The 22560-nt window shown below is 36.7% G+C and overlaps 1 protein-coding gene across 1 annotated transcript in view; it reads right to left on the bottom strand.

Annotated features, from left to right (window-relative positions):
* Positions 1-1678: 1678 nt before the first annotated feature.
* Positions 1679-22560, bottom strand: part of LOC131032915 (MADS-box transcription factor 14) — a 47625-nt gene continuing 26743 nt past the window's right edge. Inside the window, exons 5-7 of the mRNA XM_057964019.2 lie at positions 2386-2427; positions 2183-2301; positions 1679-2098 (exon numbers count right to left, since the gene is read on the bottom strand). Of these exons, the coding sequence (XP_057820002.2) occupies positions 2089-2098; positions 2183-2301; positions 2386-2427 (171 nt within the window). The 3' untranslated portion in view covers positions 1679-2088. The remainder of the gene's footprint in view (positions 2099-2182; positions 2302-2385; positions 2428-22560) is intronic.

Genomic DNA, 22560 nt, shown 5'->3' with positions numbered 1-22560 from the left:
CAATTTATTATTCTCTCCTCTCTAATCCTAGCCCTCCAACTTGTTCAAATGGATTGCAATCTAAATTCATAGGCATGTAACAAATGTCATAATCCTCTTCATTCACTTCATCCTTTCTTCAATGTTCAAATTCATTGAACCAAAAAGTCAACCCACCTTTTAACCTTATCCCTCCATTTTGAATTAACCTCTTAATCTTATTCACTCTCATGTACTACTCAATCTCCTCCCTTCAGTTTTGCCCACCCTTCAATCTTATTGACTCTCTTCTAACTATGTGATCATGGTCATTCCTCTTTTAACCTCTTAATTTAAACCCTTGATTCTCTTGGTGATTTCTATAAAAGAGGTTGCTTCCTTCTATTTTGATCATCCACAATCATTAGAGTACTTAGGTAATGCAAAATCATTCTAGAGCTTATATCATCATCCCTATTGCATCATAGCTTTACCTCATCAAAGCAACTATTCTTCATTCTTTCGTGACCTCTTGTGCTTGTGCTTCATAGTTGAGAGCAAATATTATTTCCTCAACTAACCTCCCCTATCAATGCCACTACAACTAATAATTCAAATTATAAGGCTCAAATAATAAAATGATAATATCTCTCAATCACATACGTAGGCCCACCCAATTATTCATTTTGAAAAGGTTGAATGTTACACATTAGCATATTAAATCTCCTGCTTTAAGAGGAAAGTCTTTTAAAAAAGCCAAATTTTGCAAGCCAACTTACTAGTAGATTGGTTAGATATATAGATTCAAATTGGGAAAGTTTCACAAATGGTCAAATTATATTTATACCTATAATTTAGTTTTTATTCTATAGTATTTTATTTGAAGTAGAACAATCTATTGTATCACTTTTTATAGTAGAGGTTGTGTAGAAAGATACTACATTTACAACTTGCTAGACAATGTAGTTGAAAACATTATAAGAGGATATGCAATAGACACATGGACCCACCTTATTATATTGCCATAACCCAATTATTATACTAATGAGAAAGAACCCAATCTCTAATAGTAAGACTAAGGATATTGAGACTCAACATCACTCTTTTAGAGCTGGTTTAGAAAGGATTGTTTAAGATTATATATTATCTTGTTGATTATTAGATAGAAAATATATTGACAAAGCCCGTCTTGTGAGGAGCTTACAGTTTAACTTCTAATTTAAGTTTTTCCTAATGATTATAATCGGTGAAAACAATAGAATCATATCTATTATATAATTAATAAATTATAATTAATCAATAATTTACTTGTATATTGCATAATATTTTAATACAAATTATTCATATAATAAAAAAATTCCTCTCAAATGCTGCTCTTTTTCCTCTATATAGTGCAGCGATAAAGTAACGGTAACTTTTATAATTTTCTGTGATATATGCCTGACCTATTTTGTTTGTATACATATTTTTCGAACGATGAAAAGTAAGCATTTTAAAAACAACCCGTACATAAAAATTTCCTGCAGAATATGGCACTGTAATAACCATTCTAGCATTATATACCTTGCACAGCATACAACAAGCTTTTGCGAAGCAGATATTGAATCTAAAGTTATTTTGGAGATGTATTAGAGCCCACAATCAGTTTGTTTTTTATTTTTAACATTTTCATTACCATCGACGATGCCACCTGATGAAAACTTGTAACAGTAAAAAGCAATTGAAGGAAATTCCGATCAATTAGTTTGTTAAGAATTATAGATTCTGACCTTACAGGTATGGGTATCATAAAAGAGAACCATAATGCGCTCTAAATTTTACTCTTGGACAGTATTTCAATCTCAAAGTTATTTTCAATGATAAAATAAATGCTAAAAACGTAAACCTTAACATCAAATCATAGCATAGATGGCAAACAAAGTGAGAGGTTCGAGTCTATAAACAATAATGGAATACCTAGATTTCCTAGCATATAATCTGTTTGAATACCACTGTAACTTCACAGTGACTTAAATAAGTTGCAGAAAATCTCTTGGACAATAGCGTCCCCTTGACTTCATGACAGGCTGCACATACACAATCTCGTCATTAAACTTTTTCTTTTATCTCCGAGCATAGAGTCCATCGAATTCATGATAGGCTGCACACACAATCACTTTATTAAAAAATATTTTTGTAAGCTAAAGAAAAATCAATAAGCAGAAATTATCATCATAAAAATTACGTAAGATTGAGATTAGTCTGATGTAGATTTTGTTGAGTTGCACCATCTGTTTCCAAATCATTGTCAAATCCCTCCATAATGTCAATGTTGAGGTGGCATGTCCTGCAACCTCCTTCAATCTGTATCATGTTTAGAATTTCATTATGGTAAAAAGAAAAAGAACCATTATGATGGCAATGCGGATATGCGTACAAGTCTATTACCTTTTTAAACAGGTTAGCGTTTTCCAGCATAAGTGATTTTGCCTGCTTGACAATTGAAATCATCAGCCTTTGCCAAAATAACTTCATTACAGTTGTGATCAGTAAGAAATTTATAACAGTTTTGTTAATGCAGTGCATAGCAACTTGATGTTATACGCAAAACATGACGAAAAAGCCAAATCAACTTGAAATGTGGTTTATAATTATAGGAATCCTTAAGGTCAGATGTCAAAACCGTGTAACAATTGAAAAACAACAATAGCGAACATGGAACAGAATTGCAAACTATTTAATTGATTTATTCATGAACAGGTTACAATTTTATTGGTGTGAAAGAATTAATAGTTAAACATTTTAACAGGTAATCGTAATTGTTTGACAACAAATTGAGCTAAATAGAGCTAAATACAATAAACTCGGATTCAATCATAGATTTAACAGGGACTCGATTACATATATACAATTAGGTTTTTACTGATACAGCGTATATTCCAACACTCCCTTTTAATGCTATAATATTTAGTTGATTGACAAAATAAAACAATACATTATGCGGAAACAGTTATTTGTAAAATATCTTAAACTGCTTTCAAGTATAATCACTCTGTTATAATTCATATTTAGAACATTATTGGATACCATTTACACATGAACTCTCTCATCAGCCTCTTAAAAGTATAATACTGAACTTTCAGATTTTAGATCTCGTTTTTAACTATTAGACATCAATTCTTACATATATGACTCATAACCCTAATAAAATATAATTTCTTTGACTCAAACAAATAACTATTCTCTACTACATCGCTCTTTATTTTCAAATTGTTACCCTCTTCAAAATGGTTCATTTTCAATGAAGTCATCATCACTATCAACAGATGATCCTTCAACAACTTTCATTCTCAGCTTTACTATTGCAGTGAACTACTCAAAAGCAGGTTTCTTTTAAACAAACTTTGACTTAATAGCAACACATTTCAAAAAATAGACTTAGCAAGGGGTGTCTTCCTCTTGACAAAGGACACTTATTTTTCTCTTTAAGATAAGCTGCAACAAATACAGCTCCACTTTCACCTCAAGACTTTCAATTTACTACACCAACGAACAGTAGTCTCGGCATGATGGGATTGAGGCAGTTATGTTCTTCATCAACGTAGGTTCCTTTTGAATTGCTATCTCAAACTAGAATGATGAGTGGCTTCATCCCATTCTCAATGCAATCGAACGACCAAATTTAACGAGGAAAGGAAAGCATATCAAACAGAAAAATTACAACAGTTTTTTAACCTCCATAACCAGACAAGGATAACTGTGTCACCAAAACGCCTTTTCTCGCTCTTCGGCTGCTTCTTATTACTCTAGCTTGCCAAACAAAAATGTTGAATGAAGAGGGGGAGCAAAAAGAAAGAAACATAATTTATATTAAGAAACAAATACATGACATGTATCATCTGAGCTTCGGTTCATAGATTTAAAAACCATTACTATCAGACTTAGCAGTTTCATACATTCTGATTCAGATCATTACAGGTTCATACACTTAATTCATTACAGACTACTATTTCCAGCTCTGTGGAGCTGGACTCTGCTCTACTGAGAGAGTGAGTTCCAATGTACAAAACCCTACAATATATAGAAAACGTACAATCAATGGAGGACAAACAATAAACATAAAATATTGTTTATCAAACCGTGAAAGACCAGTTGATGGGACAGGTGACAGCTTGGAGAAGAGATTGAAATCAATTCGAATCCAAGAAAGAGCTATATTGAATTCTGATCAATAATATTGAGATGAAGGCTGGACATATGGCGGATACGGAGTTGATAAAAGCAGCTGATAGATATGAATGTGTGCACGAATGAACAACTGGTTCTACTGGTGAGTAGTTTTGATTATTTCCAAAAAAAAACACTCATGACCAGATGGCAGCAGCTATTCTTCCAAAAACACACTAATGTATTATGGAAAGCCGGCGTTGGCAAAAGACACTAATCTGGTGAAGATCGATGTATGACGAATGCTTAGGAGTTGTCATTGATGGCAACCCAGTTCAGAAATCATATCCGGTGTACATAGATTTGATTTACCGGAAGTTATATTGTTCACAAAGCATAAGTCTGGAAGGTGGAACATAGTAACTGGTAGAGCATGAGTATAGTTTGCATATCTTGATTTTGGTTGTGTAACTTTGGTTGCGGTGATAGAGGCAGATGATTCAATGTTTGAGGCAGATTATTCCGTAATCCTGATATCCGGTGTTGATTCATGAGTTAGATTAAAGGTCCAGTATTCGGTAATTCAGCTAGAATAGAGATATTTTTGTGTAACGTGTGTTGCGGAATCCTTGGGTTGATTTCTGTGATTGGTTTCGTGATCGAGGAGATTGGGACGACTTGTATGAAGTTTGTTATCATTTTGTTTGGATCCGTATATGGATTTGTGGATAGATTGAGCCGACTTAAGGTTACACATTTCATGTTGCCTGTTATGTGGTTTGTGAAAGCCGACATAAGAAATGATTCATTTTGCTGATGCGGATATATAAGTCTGATCCATTTGAGCATTTTGGGTGGTGATGTAAGTATGAGAAGTCTGTATGAGCGAATGTGTGAAGTTTGGTGAATGTGATTGAAGATTTAGGTGCTCCGATATATGACAGAGCAAAAAGACAAAACAGTTGCAAAAGTCAATTTGAGCCTAACCAGAACTGCTTTTTGGCATATGTAGATGCTATACGTCAGTTCATTTGTTATTGTAATCAATTGTAATCGCCTGTAAGACAGTGAGCCTTCCTCCAGGTTATAGAGCAGTGAGCTCTAGGTAGTGTGCTTGAATGCAAGTGCATTCCCCTTTATGTACTATTATCATACTTTTAGCCATAGTATAATAATATTGTGGGTTCAAATCAACTTACCGTGACACTTGAAGATCTTGATGCAGCTATGAAAGAGAAGAGTAGCCTGAGGAGACGTCTGGAAGTAGCTAAAAATTTCATTGAATCTCTGAAGGAACAAGTCAACACATCAAGAGAGAAGAGTTTGGAACTGATGGATAAACTCAAGGAGAAAGAAGAACAAAGCATTGACAATCAAGCCCTACAAGAAAAGATAGATGAATGTGAGAATCTTGCTAGAGAGAATGCAGTCTTGAAGAATGAGATGAAATCCATTGTGATGAAGTTGACAAAGGAGATTGAAGACAGAAAGAAGAATTAGGGAAATCTGACTCAATCATTGAATGATAGATCTGATAAATGTTGCAGATTGAACTATGAGAATGATCAGTTCAAAATTGAATTGGTGCATTGGAAGAATGATGGACAAGAACTTGAAAGGCAAATCATAATTCTGAGATGAGCTCTCTACTACTAATGAGTACATAAAAAAATTCAAAGCTAGCTCAACCCGGCTAGATGAGATGTTTGAAAGTCAGAGACATGGGAAAGACATGCGATGACTTGGATATGAGAAAGGAGAATCCTCCGGTTCTGGACAAAGCAATCATCAAAAGAAAAAGAAACCTCCGGTAAGATAGCCTAATGCCTATAAATTCAATGGTAAATTTTTTTTTGTGGAAAATTTGGTCATATGGCAAGTCAGTGTAGAAATAAGATGAATAATAGAATGATGAATAATGTGATGAATAATGGTCCTACCTTCACCAGTCAATGTTTCATATTCAACAACTTTGGTCATAAGTCAAACATGTGAAGAATAATGATGAATAATTTTCAAAATAAGAGATGCTATGTTTGTGGAATGTTTGAACATATTTCTAACCAATGCATTATGAGATCAAATCAAATGAACTTCAAGCCTATGCATGAAAATGTTGTTTGCTATGCATGGAAATGTTGTTTGCTATGCATGCAACAAATCCGGTCACATTGCAAAATATTGCAGAAGCAAGAATGTGAGCAGGAATGCTCTAGTAGACAAGAACTGATCAGACGAAAAGGGCAAATCAAAGGTTGAAGAAGTTAGAGAGAAACATAAGATGTGAGTTAAGAAGGAAGATTCAAATATTTAGAATGGCTCCATACCTGATTCCAGTGTTGGAACCTCATTCGGTAACAAAGGCATTTTGGCCTTAAGGGGGAAGCTTTTCATGCAGATCCTTAAAACCCCCTTTTGGAGATTTGTGACCGGTCGAGGATGGTTACAGATGAAAGAGATTAGTTATGTAGTTGATATCTAGAAGATTACATGCCTATATGAATATCTGGTGATGAATTCTTGAAGAAACAAGGTATCCAAAAAGCCTTTAGGGTTGTGCATTTATTGCAACTTGAAGTTAGGGTTTCGGAGGATAAAAGGCATTCTTCTATTCATTTTTCACATTGCGAACAAAGAGAAAGGGCATAAGAGAAAGGCGAACGAGATTGGGCAATGATAACTAAACTTGAAGCGATCAGACAACGATTTCTAGAATCCAGTTGAATTTGAGAAGGTATTCATTCATGTTCGCGCTGTTTTTCATACCCTAATTTCAAAATGGCATCAGCATCTGGTATTGCAACTCAGTTGGTAGCTGAGATCATTGAAAGGGAAAGGCCAGTGTTTAAGAGACATCCATTCAAATCGGTTGAAGATGATTCAAAAGGAGCATTTTCTCTTGTATGGTATGGCGTGCTGCACAATGAAGATATTAGGGCATATATTCACTGTAATATCAAGCTTGGGAATGCGGACATGCTATCACTATACACCAATCATATGATGGATGGAATGGGAAATTTGAAGCCCGAATTAAAATCATTGCAAGATAAAGGTTTTATCTAGTTTGTTCATTTTTTGGTGTTCAATGAACCCAAATGGGTTAGGTACATCTTGAGCTGAATCCATGATGAATTTATATGGCTGAATAAACCTCACAAGATCACAAAGTAAGTCATTCAAGTGGTAAGTTGTCTGAGTGCAATCGGTGAGATCCCCGCTCTAAGAAATGTCAAGAACACAACAGTGAACGCAGTTACTGGATTCCAGTATGACAACCGATCGATGGCAACAAGTGATATCATAGAGCATGATGTAAGATTTGCTTCAATAGTGTCAAGATACAAGGCGTACTAGTCCAACAAACAAAATTAGTATCCAGTACTGCAATATATGCGGCCTATCAAATGCTCAAGGAGGACAAAAGATATGATTTGTGCGGAGTACTTCTCAGTGAGCTGATGAGAAACTTGAAGAAGATAAAACAAGATAAGGAACATTTTTTCAAATTCAGTTCTCTGATTGTTTGTTTAGCACTTTACTTCTTGAATTAAATCCCCGGAATAGGAAAAGTACAATGGGCTTATGATAAACCGATGATAATACAAATCAAAGAAGGCTTACAAGGATTGGGTGATACTGTAGCTCAGAAATCTGCTTTGTGGGGATATTTTAAATAATTTCAAGCAATGATGCAAAGCAGAGAGAGGATCCCAAAAGATATTGTTGAAAAATATGCGAATACAACCTATTTCATGGTAGACAAAGATCAATGTCACATGGAGGCAGTTGAACCTAGAACTGTTTGGATCATGCCCTTGGGGTATGAGGTAGATGGAAATACACTTGATGCATATGCTCAACACCTATTGAGCAAACTGGTAGATGTGAAGGAAGAGAGGTTTGGTAGTTTCAAAGAGAAGGATCTTGATCTACACAAGAAATTCCTTGAGCCGACAAGGAAGAGGAAAGTCAAAAAAGAGGTTGAATAGCTTGCTGAACAAATGGGTATTACAAAAGAAGTTGTGCAAAGGGCTAGGGAGAAAAATATTCTCAAGGAGGACATGGTAAATCCTAATAAGTCAAAACTGGTCTCCATTCCTCTCAAGTAATCAAAGCCAAGGCAATCCCAGTGGTGCAGGAGCACCCAATTTTGGTTGCATTTTCAAAGTTTTCAACAATTTTGATGTGATTAGGTTCAAATGTGTGCTTTGTCAGTTTGAAATGGCATCTCATAAGTGCACCGAGATAACCTATTTTGATGGGTTGTTTTTTGGTGAGTCATCGGGTATCAGAAGGAGTCGGTTCAAGTTACCCCGACATCCCGATGAGAAAGCATTGGCTTGGAGCGTGTTCACTAGATGGAGTACTGGAGATCGGCAAGAGGGGTTTTCACCCTACGCCGATCACCCGATGAGACTGACTCCCTTGCTATGTTGTCATCGGCCATCAAAAGTCCGGCTGTGAAGTTTCCCCGGTGACCCGATGGAAAGTGCAAAGTGGTGTGTGTCACCATCGAACATCGGTAGCCCAATGTTAGTGTTATGCTGACAATCCAATGGAAAACGCAAAGTGGTGTGTCGCCATCGAACACCGATAGCCCTATGTTGATGTTGCGTTGATGACCCGATAGAAAGCATGAAGCAGTGTGGGAAGTCAACGGTCATCAGTAGCCCCGTTCTGATGTTACATTGAAGATCCGATAGGAAGTGCGAAGAGTTGGAGGTTATCATCGGACATTGGTAACCTTGTTTGGATGTTACCCTGATGCTCCAATAGAACCTGTCCGATAGTTGCCACTGGAAACCGTTGGTAACAAGATCAATCTTGTCCAATAGGAGTTCACGACAGAGGATGGAATGCATAAAAGACCCAGTGGGCATTTGTAAAAGGGTTGTTGTTTTGAATGTGGATTGTTGATTGCCACGGAGAACACATCTGTTTTTCTGAATAATAAAGAGAAACCTATTTTTTGGTTTCCATTCAGTGTCGGATTTCTGTTTGTGAATTGCAATAATGTTTTAGAATCTTTAACATCACTTATGCAGTCAATGTAAACGCTTCATGTCTCTATTCTGTGAGTTACTGAGTTGAACCCGGGAATAAGCTCGGAATATGTAAATAAGTTTTCCTTTTTCAGTTTTGGTTCTCTGTTTGTAGATAACAACATGGCTCTGGCTTGAAACTCCACACGACCATTGGAGGTGGTCAAGTAGAGCCAATCATGTACAATAGGTTTTCATTTGTACATTAGCTATTCTTGCAAACTGGCCCTAGACGAGCTTGGTGATAGTCCGGCTAGGTGTCAGTAGTACGAAGGAGATAACTTGCAGGGGAGCATGTTGGCATATGCACACTCCAATGAGACATTGTATGTGATTGAAGGTTTTGTCATTGATGGCAACTTTACAATCCTATGGCACTGACAAGGCATTACACCGACAAGATAGTTCACCGACATCAACAGATCACACTCTACACTAGCACAGAGAAAGGAAGCATACCGGCATAGAGGCCGACAGGATTTTTGTTATATTATATTTTGTTTATTATTGTAAAAACCTTGTAAGCCGACTTGGTAAGTTGTAAAATGACTCATATAAAAGAGATCATTGTAGACATTTTGTAAGGGATGTAAGTGAAAAAGGAAGATATCAGGCAGACCTATTATGTGAAATATAGGTTAAAGGTTTTATGTAAAGAACAAAGCAGAAAACGGTACTGGATCAGGCATTATAGATGCTATTGTAAAGCAGTACAAGATATTGGATTTGTATAATCCACATTGTAAGTCAGTGAGACTTCCCATTGAGCAATGAGCTCTAGGCAGTTGGCCTTCCTGCATGTGCAGGCCCCCTTTTGTAAGTAATATTCTCTTATCGGCCAATAAGTGGATATTGTGGGTCACAAATCCCACCGAGGTTTTTCCCACACCGGGTTTCCTCGTTAAATCCTTGTGTCATGGTGTGTTTTACATGTGGATGATTTTAATTCTGTTTACTACATTATTTCTTGCATACCTGTACATTGTTATAATATGTTCTGCATGTTTTAAATTGAGAAATTCTAATTACCGGTTAGATACTGATTCACTCCCCCCCCCCTCTCAGTATCTGTAAGTTTCCTAACAATTGGTATCAAAGTCCGGTCCTCTCTTTTCAGAAGCCTAACAGCTTGAGGAAGATCTTGACACCGATAAAGATGGAAAATGCTTTAACTGTAATAAGTATGGTCATAGAGCAAATGAATGTAGATCTAGAAATTATCAGAATATCAACACACCCACTGGTCAATGTTCTAAATGCAACAAAGTTGATCACAATTCTGAAAATTGTAGAATGAATGTGAGATGTTATGTTTGTGGAAGATTTGGACATCTATCTAATCAATGCAGAACACAAACTGGCATAGGTTATGGGAAAGTTATTCAGAAGAATAATGTAACTTGCTATGCATGTAACAAGATTGGGCATATTGCAGAATTCTGTAGAAGTAAAGGATCATCGGCAGACAACCAAAGTTCTAGCTTGGAAGGTAAAGAAAAAGTTGAAGAGGTTAAGAAAGAATTCTCAAAACAATGGATTAGAAAAGCTGATCTAAATATTGGGAATACTCCTCCACCGGTAGAACCAGTCAATGCTTCACTGGCAAGACAGAGTGATACTTCACCAGTAGGACAGAGTGATGCTCCACCGGCACGAAGTTCTTCATCAAATTGAAGAAAGTTTCCTTGAGGGTTTGGCAATCTAATGACACGTGCTATTATTCCCTCAGTTAGAGATGAGAAGTTGGAAATTACTTCATTACCGGCAGACAATGTTAAGTGAATACTTAACCGACATGCATTTAATGTGGTAGATGGAAAATTAACACTATAAATTTGTGGTTTTGGCTCCATTTCATTTCACCTTGATTTCAAACATTCGTAGAGCGTGAAATTTGTAGAGCTAAGGAATTTCAAGCAAAGAGGCGAAGCACTTCAAGCAATCAATCCATCCAAGACAGAAAAAGGTATTTATCATCATGGCATCCACCTCTGCACTTAAATATATAGAAAACCCTACTGTAATTGAGGTCATAAAACGCCCTAGGCCCGTATTTCAACTAGTTCCCGAAGTAGCAAAGAAAGATGACAATATAGGTGCTTTCTCACAAATACAAAAAGGAGTTGTTTATGCTGAAGACCCCAAAATTTACATTCACTGCAACATAGAGGAATTGGGAGATGAAGAGATCAAAACTATGTATAAAACTGTCATATGTGATCATTCCGGAAATGTGAAACCGGAACATAAAATCATTGAAACCCTAGGATTTACTAAAATCCTCTGCATTCCTGAATTTCCCAAGGATGTGATTTGGATAGTCTTAAGCAGGGTACATGGTGAATTTTTCTGGTTAGATGCAATTCACAAAATCACCAAGGAAGCTGTGAAAGTTGTCACAGGGTTACCAACCACCGGTAAAAGGCTTGATAAAACTAAGAAGGTCTCCAATGACCTAGTTACTAAGTTAACTAGTGCTACATTTGATAAAAGGTCCCTAAGAGTCACTGATGTAACCGACATCAATGTAAGGTTTATCAGCATGATATTAGGGTATAAGGCAACTCATGCAAACATACTCAATTCAGTTTCAAGTTTATGCATTAAAAGTGCTTATGACATGATCACAAATAATGCAAAAATTGATATATGTGAGTGGTTGAAGGATGAGTTAATTGACAACCTAGGTGTTGGTTGAAAATTTTGTACACTTGGGGAAATATACAAAATTGTGGTTTCAACCACAGCACACGAGTAAAAACTCTCCTAATTAAGGGAAGGCTCCCCCTATCTAACTACAACTAGGAAAATAAAATGGGATGGGACAGCAATGTTTATTCTTTTTTCAAGAAAGACAATATCCTTTTCTCTTCACAGAAAAAGATAGCGATTGAATATGAACAGCAGTAACTACTTTCAAGTGAAATGAGAGAAAGGAAATGAAGTTTCTTGAAAGCGCAAAGACTTCCGTCACTTCCTTCGAGACGGGACACCAATATCAAGCTCAAAGACTTGACTATTGGAAGTCTTATCTACCCTTTGCTATACTAAATTTTACAACGAATAAAAAACAACAGCTCAAAGGCTGAAATGATTTATTCTTTTAACACAAAGACAAGAACTAATGCAAGCTCAAAGACTTGCTGCTATTTCTTATCAAACAGTAATTTTCCTCAAGAATAGACGCAAGCTCAAAGACTTGCTGCTCCTTCAAGAGAGTTTCCTATTTTAATTAATCTTCTCTACTTGCAGCTCAAAGACTTCAAATCAGATTGGACTAAGCTCCTTTATAAACACTTTGCATCGAAGAAATAAAAAGATTCAAACTCAAACATGTAGCTCAAAGACTCAAAACTTGAGTAATCCTTTTTTGTTATTCTTCAAAAACTTTCAATCCACATATGTAAGCTCAAAGACTTCTTGCTGTAAATTTGGCAGAGTTTTTGCTTGCTTTCCAAAAGATATATTTACAATGGACCTCTCAAGTATTTATAGAAGAGAAGCCTTGAGAAAAAGGTGGGAGGATCCTAACTAACTTGAGAGATTCTCTCAACCACCAAGACTCATTCAATAAATAACTAAGACTTCATTAACTAACTAAGAGTTACTCTAACTAACTAAAACTTGTTCCAACTACAGTCCTAATCGGACACAACTTGTAGTTGTCTTACATGTAATTACAAAAGTGCAAGTAATGTGTAACTTGCATTCTACAAAAAATACTTTTACATGTAACTTGTCAAAACAAAATTACAACTAAAGATTACAAAAGAGGGAAAATTCAACTAAGTGTTGAAAAACACTTAAGTTGCATTTTGTGAAGACACGAATCCTTGAAATTTCCGGATGCTCGATTGTAGTTCCTCAGGATTCGGTTCATGGGTGTTCTTAGCAACAACCATAGTCTTCACAACAGTGTCGTGACAGCGGAGGAGCGCGGAATTGTCTTTATCCAGGATAGACTAGATTTCATGCAAAAAGGCTTGGTGTTTCATCAATGCTTGAATTGAAGCTGCCGAGAATTGTTCGCTCCTCCATTCATTATGAATCCTCATCTGTAAATTAGAAAGAACCTCTTCTTCTGGAATCAGCTCTCCATCCTGACTTACTACATTGCAAGAGGCCCTTTCACATTGTGAGACAATACCTTGATAAACTTCATCCCGGAATCTCCTTGCATCACTGATCTCCTCAACGAGGGATTTAAGAACAAGGATCTTGTTTTCCATGAGTTCTTCAAATTCCAAGTACATGACCCTGGAAGAGATGATGGCATGCTCCTGCAAAATACTCAGCTATTGTTGGTGCATGGTACGCCAGATTGCCAGACTTTTCTCAACACTTTCCGGATTCTTTTTGAAAGTGTTAGAATTCTGATCCAGTTTCTCCTCAATGGTTTCCAACTTAGACATTATTTGAAAAATGTCTTTTACCACTTGTACACATTGATCATGAAGCTGATCAACCCAGGAATCCAATGCCTGTACTTTCTGAGTAGCCCTTTCCACTCCACGAATCAATTCTTGGGAACCAGAAGAACCTATGGAGTTACTCCTTTCAGCAACAGGTTTTGTGATTTTATGAATGGCTGCCATAAGCTATCAGTTTTCTTCTTCTAGCTTGTCTTTCTTCGCAAGAAGATCGTCACACCTTTGCACTAGTGAAGCAACAAAAAACTGAGCATCATGTTTAATGACCTCATGTGTTTGCTTGCCCAATTCTACCCTTGTAACCTTATAATCAGCAGCTGGCATTTCATCAAGTGGTTTATCTGCAATAGGTTCCACAATTTCAGCTACTTTCATCTTGTTGCTATCAGCAGTTACCCTAGAGATAGTCTTTGCCTTCTTAGCAACTTTGGATCTGGACTGTTTGAGTTGCTGGTAGTCAAAGGCATCAGGTGAGATCTCTTGCTTCTTCTTTTTCGGGGTGAAAGAACTAAGCCATGGAGGCAAAGTCATCAACTCACTTCCACTAGCAGCCGTAGGCAAAGAAGAAGCAGTTTCTGTTTGAATTACCGTGGTCACCTTGGGAGGAATATCTGTTTGGATAGCGACCATAGTTTGCTCAGTTACCAATGGACATGAAGATTGCCTCATGAATTCTTCAAAACCAGAAGTGGAAGTACCAATTTCTAATAACTGAATGTAAGTGGGATTATCTTCAGGAACTTTCAACACACTTTCTTGTTGTCGATCAGGAGAAGGCTCGTATGCTAAAATGGGAACTGCATTCTAAGGAGACTCATCTATGAGCAAATCAGGAGGTGAAAGAGGCGTCTCAATGGAAACTGGAGGAATGACCTCGTGAGGCGAGTCTGAAACTAGAGACTTAGGAGCATCGTCAGATGGCTTCCCCTCTTCTGGATTATCCAGATCGATCACCCGAACATGGAACCGTGATTTCTCCTTCCCACGAATAGTCGTCTCCTCAGGAGGAAACACTACTGCACGACTGACTCATAACTTGATCCTTGTGCCCAAAGATGAAGCACCCTCCTTGTTATCAATCTGAATCTCAGACTTCCATTCAAGAGGCCCTGTAGAATCATCTTCTTTACCAACCTTGATTTTGATAAGTCTAACAGCATTACTTTTCGGCCATGCGTTAATGTTGGCCAAGATAGGCTGAAATCTGTCAAGGATGGAGACACACTCCTTGTGTGACCATTGGATCAAAGGAAGTGGAGCTTCCTCAACCCTTCGTGAAGTGTATTCAGGATCAAGTATATGCCCGTCATTGATCATCCCTCGTGGGATATCCGCCAAATTCAAGTCAACAATTTGCTCAACAGTGAGCCTACAGTAATCCATCTTCAGAACTTCGGCTTCCATGCGGAGATCTACCCAGATGTTTTCAATGCGATGAACATGCACAAAGGATTTCTTGATCTTCTCCTTCATACCTCTATAATCAAAATCAGCTCTAGGTATGAACCTCTTAAGCTTGATTTCTTGCAATTCAGCCTCCATGGCCTTAGCCTTCACAGATGTGACAAGGGAGTATCGACCAATTTTCAATGGGTTTGTGGTAGAGATCCCCATTCCAACCTTGTGTCTAGCAGACTGAAAAGTATGAACAGCCATAATCTGTCTTCCCAACTCCATAAGAATTATCTTATCGGTTGGGTATCTTGGAAGCATGTATGGCTGACCATCATAGCATCCAATCCTCATATAGGTGAAGGTAGGAAATTACAGGAACAAACACCCATACTTAGACACCTTGACCCATGCCTCATCTGATACTCTTTTGTTCCTGAGATCCATGTCAAACTGACACATGAAATATCTGAAGAATGCATCTTGGACTCTTCTAATATGCAGTCTACTGGGTTTCAATGGCAATTGGTCATAATTTTCCCAAATTGGTATAAGCGAGCGATCACCCTTGGTAGAAAGACTTGGAAAGTGTCTAAGTGACGCTGCTAAATATACAAAATAAAATACATGAAGAAGGTCATAGTGGTATGAACTACTGCAAGTTGTTTGCACAAGGCATCGCTGATGATTTCACCCCATGAAATGTGATGTGACTATCGTATGAACATAATGAATTGATACATCAATGGCTCAAAGACATTGGAGTGCTCAAGGCCCATCATCCTGCTGAGAAGAGTGATGGTGTCTCCTATTTCCCACTTGAAATCACAACGGTACAACTTGGCCCACCTTGAGAAGGAAGGTCATGGCTCTTGGATCCACCTATTGATGTGTCGCTTGCAATCTTTTTCCCTTTTCACATAATACTCTACTGCACTTTCTTTGGTGATTTCCATATAAACAGGTGCAGGAGATATTTTGAAGACCTTTTCGATTGTATCCGCATCAAGATGAATTATAGCTTCACCATCATCATTTTTTATGACTCTTGACTCCTTGTCAAAATGATGGGCGCATGCAAGAACAAACCCAGGTTCTAGGGCAGCCACTAGGAAAGAAGATGCATGATGGATATGGCTGTCCAACAGCCGCTCCAAGTTGTTATCCTGTGGATCTGCTACCCTGTTGATGAATTCTGCCATATCAACGTGCCTTATCTCCGTGTCCCTGATGCGATCCAAAGGAGAAGAAACCTAGGAAGGTGCAACCTCATTCTGATATTTGTCATATTTGTATTTCATTTTCTTTGGAGTTGGAGATGCCGGCAAATCTGACATTGATTGTGACCCTGGAATGTTGTGATGAAGACTTAAAAGAGTTAAGGCAACATCATAGTCAGCTGCAAATATCATTCTTCCTTCTTCAAATGGGTAAAACTTTGATTTCTAAATTTCATGGTATTGAGAGAGGAAGAGGGGATATATGTAGAAATGGGAAAATCTTGACTTTGACCAATTTCGGATCTTGGGAGAATTTTCGCAAGTATACAAGTTGGAAAGGACATACATGCAATCGGGATTTTAAAACCCAAATACAAGTACACTTGTAAATTCGAAAATGGAGAAATGGACGAAAAATGAGATTTTGACTTGCGGGAAATGATGGAAATGGAAAGTATGGATATGGGGAACATGAATGGATAGAAATGGGAATATTCGGGAAAGTCATTTTCATGAAAATGGGAAGAACTCTTCAACATGTAATCCGGTTTTTAAAACCCGAATTTGCAAGGGAGGGGTATTTCACACTTTCCAACTTGGAATTTTAACCAAAAAATGATTAAATTCCTTAACCGTAGGGGAAGAACAAAAATTTCCAGCGAACTTGTAATCGAGATTAAAAATCCCGAATACAAGTAAAGAGGAAATTTTGAGAAGAATCAATGCAGCTCAACAATTGCATTCCACGGGGAAGAACAAGAATTTCCTTTCACAAAAATCAATTTTGGGGGAAGAACAACACATGCCAAAAATGCAACTAAAAACGAAAAATAAAGAAAACAAGAAAATAATAAAATGAAGGAAAGAAAAGAAAGAGAACATACCTTTCTTAAAAATGCAAATGCTTCTCCAATAATGCAACAATTCTTGGAATGAAGAAGCAAAACCGGTAAAAAGGAGCAATCCAGAAATTCAAACCCTTATCCCGTTTTTTGCAAAAATGCCCCAAACTGATAAATGTAGCAGCAATCCCAATCTTGGAGGACCAAAATGCCAATGAGAGAGTGCATCCAAGTGGATTAGAGAAAAACTCCTAAGGAGGAAGAAGAAGGAATGATGCCAAATGTTGAAAAATGCAGCCAAAGGGAATCATGTGAAAAACGTGGCCACCATTTCAAACTCCAACGACATCATTAAATGGCTTGAAAATCCTCCCACCCTCCATGCCTAGGTAGGAAAGGGCAAAAAAACTTAGGAGAGTGGGGAAAAAATGCCCAAAAAGTAGATTAAAAGAACCATGTTTTGCTGATTTGGCACCAAAAACTAGTTTCAATAAACTCTAAATAGCGAAAAATGTGTTTGTAAATGCATGAGAATAGGATAGAATCCTAAACGCCTTGCATCTCCAGAAAATTTCCCCAAAAAAATCGCTTTGACATCTTCAACAAATCCATTCTCCATGCAAATCGGGTTTTAGAAAACAAATGACAAGTTTGAATTGCCCAAAATGAAGCAAATCGGGTTTTAGAGAGAAAATAACAAATTTTATTTTCACTTTTTTCACTTACATGCCAAAATCGGGTTTTTTAAGACAAATGACAAGTTTTACTTTTTACTTTATCACTTATATGCCAAAATCGGGTTTTTTTGGACAAATGACAAGTTTAAAATTGTCCAAAATGAACTTACAAGGCAAAATCGGGGTTTTTTGACCAAACTGCAAGTTTAAAATACTTGTAAAAGGGAAATAAAATCCCTATAACAAGTTAGAAACACTTGCACATATGTAATGGGGATTTAAAATCCCTATTACATGTGAAAACCATTAAAGTAGGGGTTTTTTGACCAAAATGCAAGTTTACTTGCAGTTGAGCCAAAAAATCCCTATTTTAACTAAAAATGACCAAAAATAAATAAAAAGATAAAAACATCAAAGGGGAAACTTAAAATAAATTACAAGTAACATATTTGAAATAAAAGTGGACATGTAATTGGTCAAAAATTCCCCTACAAAGACCAAAACAATGAATATCATTAAAACTTGCAGTTTGAAGAAAATTCTCCACCTACAATCGGGGTTTTAAAACCTGAAATTGAAGGAAAGGCATAGCAAACAAACCCAGAATTGGACGAAATTCAAAATGTAGTTCGAGAATGGACTAAGGATTAAGCCAGTCCAACGATTAGTCGAAATTCTACCTCGAGAAGCATGCCATAGAGTAACTTTTTTCATTTTTTCATAAAAATTTCATTGTAGTGGTCCTTCATTTTTGGAAACAAAAATGAGGACAACAATTACACATGAGGAGGATCACCCATGGAAGGTGGAATTATCATCCCAAAATAAGTGGATATGATAAAGTAATAACAAGATCACACCATAAAAGGTAGAAATCTCCTACAATACACTATCCCAATGTGGCACAAACACCTAAGTGTCTCATATGCAAACTACTATGAAATGCATTATCCTAAGTAAACTTCAGTAAGGTGTAATAATATCCAACATAAATAAATAACTATAACAACACCCCCCCCTTAAGTGCAACTTAAGGGAATGCACTTAAGACTACAATGCAACTAAGAAATGCAAGATGAGTCCCAACTACATGGCCATGATAGGTACCCATGTACAAATGCAAATGCACACAAACCAATGAAATCTCTCATAAAGCGGGGAAAGAGAGAAAAACCTAATGGGAAAAAACTCTCCCCCCAAAAAAGAGATGAAAACTATATACAAATAACTCTCAAAGAAGTATGTGAGGAACAAAAACCCATGTGAGGAAAAAGTCCCCCCCATATGAGAGAAGAAGAGAAGCTAGGTAGCCCCCCCTCAATGTAGAATCTGCACCAATGGTAGAAACTCGAAGATGAATGAAGAAACTCCTCCACAACCATCGAACAACATTCCTTCCCTTGGGAAGAATCAAAACCAAAGGTGTATCCATGAAGTCTCCCCAATCATGTAGGGAAGATGTAGGAAAAAAACTCATGATGAATGGAATCTCTGAAAAGTGCTTAAGTGTCCCCATGTCGATGCTGAAATGTACCCCCTCCAAAGGTGGTGAACTACTCCACAGTGCTGAAAAAGGCACTCCAAGATCTAGTGGAGATGAATGTAAAACAATAGCCAAAGACTCACATGTCTCCTCAAAGAACAAAGAGACTTCCTCCAATTGTTGTACAAAAGTATCCACAATCATGTCAACCTCTAAAGAATGATAGGAATAAACTGTATTCAACTTTAAAATAACTTTTACAATGTAAAGTCCGAAGAAATTTTATTTTGCAAATTTATAAATTAAAAATTGAAATTTTTTGCAGAAATAAAAATGTATTATTTTTTTGACAAATCTATACAATATACCAGAATAGGTGAAATTTTTTCCTTCACCAAATATGGTCGAGTTTATACTCAAAATTCATGGAAACAACCTCTTGGATGCAACTGTGATGTCCAAATTTCTATAGGACGCCCCCCAAAAATGTAGATCCCCAAATCCGAAAATTGAATCCTTCAAAATGTCTCCAAAAGACTAATCAATGAAGCTCTTTAGGCTCTGATACCATGTGATATTTTGCCAAGATCAAGAGCTCAAAGAAAAGTACAATAAAGAGACAAAATAGATGATAGGAATAAATTGTATTCTATCAAGATGAAATACTGATCAACTAGATCATCAAAAGTTGTTGTTACATACAATGTAGATGAGCCTGCTTATAAAGGCAAGGATATATGGATATGTGAGCACACAAACATGACATGTGGCTCAATGAGAAATAAGGGTAGGTAGGAAATAGGTGTGGTAGGTAGGAGAAATGGTAGAATATTCTACATGAGGTGGACCACCCACCGAAGGTGGAATTATCATCCCACAATAAGTGGATATGATAAAGTAATAACAAGATCACACCATAAAAGGTGGAAATCTCCTACAACACACTATCCCAATGTGGCACAAACACTCAAGTGTCTCATATGCAAACTACTATGAAATGCATTATCGTAAGTAAACTTAAGTAAGGTGTAATAATATCCAACATAAATAAATAATTACACCAACGACCATCAATGACAAAAGGGGGAGATTGTTAGAAATATATGTTTGGTTGTCACTGATGTCAAACAATGTCATCTAGATTGGTCCAGATATAGCAACTTAACATGTATAGGCGTTGCAAAGCAATGTGTATAAGTATTTCAGAGAAGTGATATGTATGTATGATGCAGAATATTTAAGATAGGTATGTATGCATAAAGGTGGAGAACATCGTTAGTATGTCTAGTTGTAGATGTGTTGCAGTCATTGATATCAAGTTACAAATGTGTGCAATTGTTGTACTCATTGTAGATATTAATGATGTGTTGCTCCGAAAATGTGTGTTGTATGTAGATGTGTTTGTCATATTGTCTAAGTTTTGGTGTTGGTTGTAGCAATTGTTTTGGTGTTTTGGAAGTGTATTCAACATTAATGGTGTTCAAGAGTGATTGCAGTGCTCCACATTCCTCCTTATTTTGGTTTCTAGTGATGATATTTTAGAAATACATTGTTCATCATCTCAATTTCCTTGTGTCAATATGGATCGTGTTTTTGTGCTTTGGAAGCATGCTTGCAAGAGTTTGAGGATATCATCATTTCGGGTCTAGACGACCTTGAATGTTTTTGTTATTATTTTTGGTTCGGTGCTTGTAATGTGTAATCTAACCTTTGGAATATTCTTGAAAGAAATCATGCAGAAGATCGTTGAAGAAGTATTCTTGGGGAAAGTGTTCTTAAGGCTGACTTGATACATATACCAGTAGCATATATATGTGTTATGATCTGATCCGATTGTGGTATGATGATGATGATTATGATAATGAATGGTATGTGAGGATGAGTTTGTGGAAGTGAAAATGTGATTAAGAGTGTTCATGAGTGCATGTGTTGAAGGAGAAAGGTAGAATTGGTGTGACAATTATTAAAGAAGGCAGATTGAGATAGAATTGCAGAGATTCTTGATAGGGTCTTCCACAAGAAGTTGTTTGGATATTTGAGCTAATCAGAAACTAATCCCATGCATGTGTAGATGCAATTCTCTCAGTTCATTTTTTTTGTCTCTATTTCTTGGCAATGAGCCATTGTATTCCAAGCAGTGAGTCTTCTAATAGTGAGCCTTGTAATCTTCATATAACTATTCATATTTTCTTGAGAGTTAACCCTCTTCATGGTTTTTCCCATTTGCTTTTTCTACATATAAAAATCTAGTCTCTCTTATGGTTGTCCATTTCTTTTATTATAGTCATGTTGCATGCATTTATTTTGAGTTAAAGTTAATTGATAATAAGTTTTAGAAGTTTAGTTTTAATCTTCCTAAAGGGGAATACCGATTCATGCCTCCCCCCCTCTTAATATTTTGGTATTTCAACAGTCTTCTCTTAGACTTTGTTATCTTTTCACTAATAAGTTATTTTGTACTGCATTCTACCAGTTTTCACTGAGACATGTTCTTAGCTTGTTTTGGTGTTTTAAATGTATGCACCATAAGTATTCCACTTTACATCAATTGGATCAAGCATTTTGATGTTCACTGGGGATAGTATAGTATTTATTGGATAACACACCATGTATTCCCTCTACTAGAGTAATGTATGGGCTTTAAGACCTAGCTGACTACACCTTTGATTGAGATATTTGCATGCGATTCACTTACAAATATTTTTAAATGTCGTCTAGGTTGATATAAAATAGTAATTATCATTGGGATACATATATGTTACTAATCAATGATTATCCATGAGTAAAAGTTATAATTGGCAAAAGTTTTTCAAATTGTTTATTCAATATGTGGGCTTATTTAAAGATTTAATGCATACTGTGAAGGTGTTTTGAAGCAAATAAGATAATATGTGTTAGAATCAATGATAGTCCCAAAGACACTGAGAGGGGGGGGGGGCGGTGAATCAGTGTCTAACCGGGTAGGAGAATATTTAAACTTATTAGGAACTTTGTATCCCAAAACAGTGTATCGGTAAATGAAAATTAATGCAGCAAATAAGAATAACAGAGGCAACATAGAGAACACACCATAACACAAGATATTAACGAGGAAACCCAGTGTGGGAAAAACCTTGGTGGGATTTGTGACCCACAATATTCACCCACTGGCCAATGAATAAATATTACTTACAATGAGGGGCCTACACATGTGGGAAGGCTAGCAGCCTAGAGCTCACTGCTCAACTACAAAATGGAAGTCTCACTGACTTACAAAATGAATTATCAAAATCAAATACAATGTACTGCTTCAGATCAACATCAATTATGTCAGGTTTAGTACCAATTTAAGCTCAGTCTATAACCAAAACCTTCGCTATCAACTATA

Source organism: Cryptomeria japonica, chromosome 3 (genome assembly GCF_030272615.1).
Source record: "Cryptomeria japonica chromosome 3, Sugi_1.0, whole genome shotgun sequence".
Lineage (NCBI taxonomy): Eukaryota > Viridiplantae > Streptophyta > Pinopsida > Cupressales > Cupressaceae > Cryptomeria > Cryptomeria japonica.
This window is presented reverse-complemented; position numbering and strand designations above follow the sequence as displayed.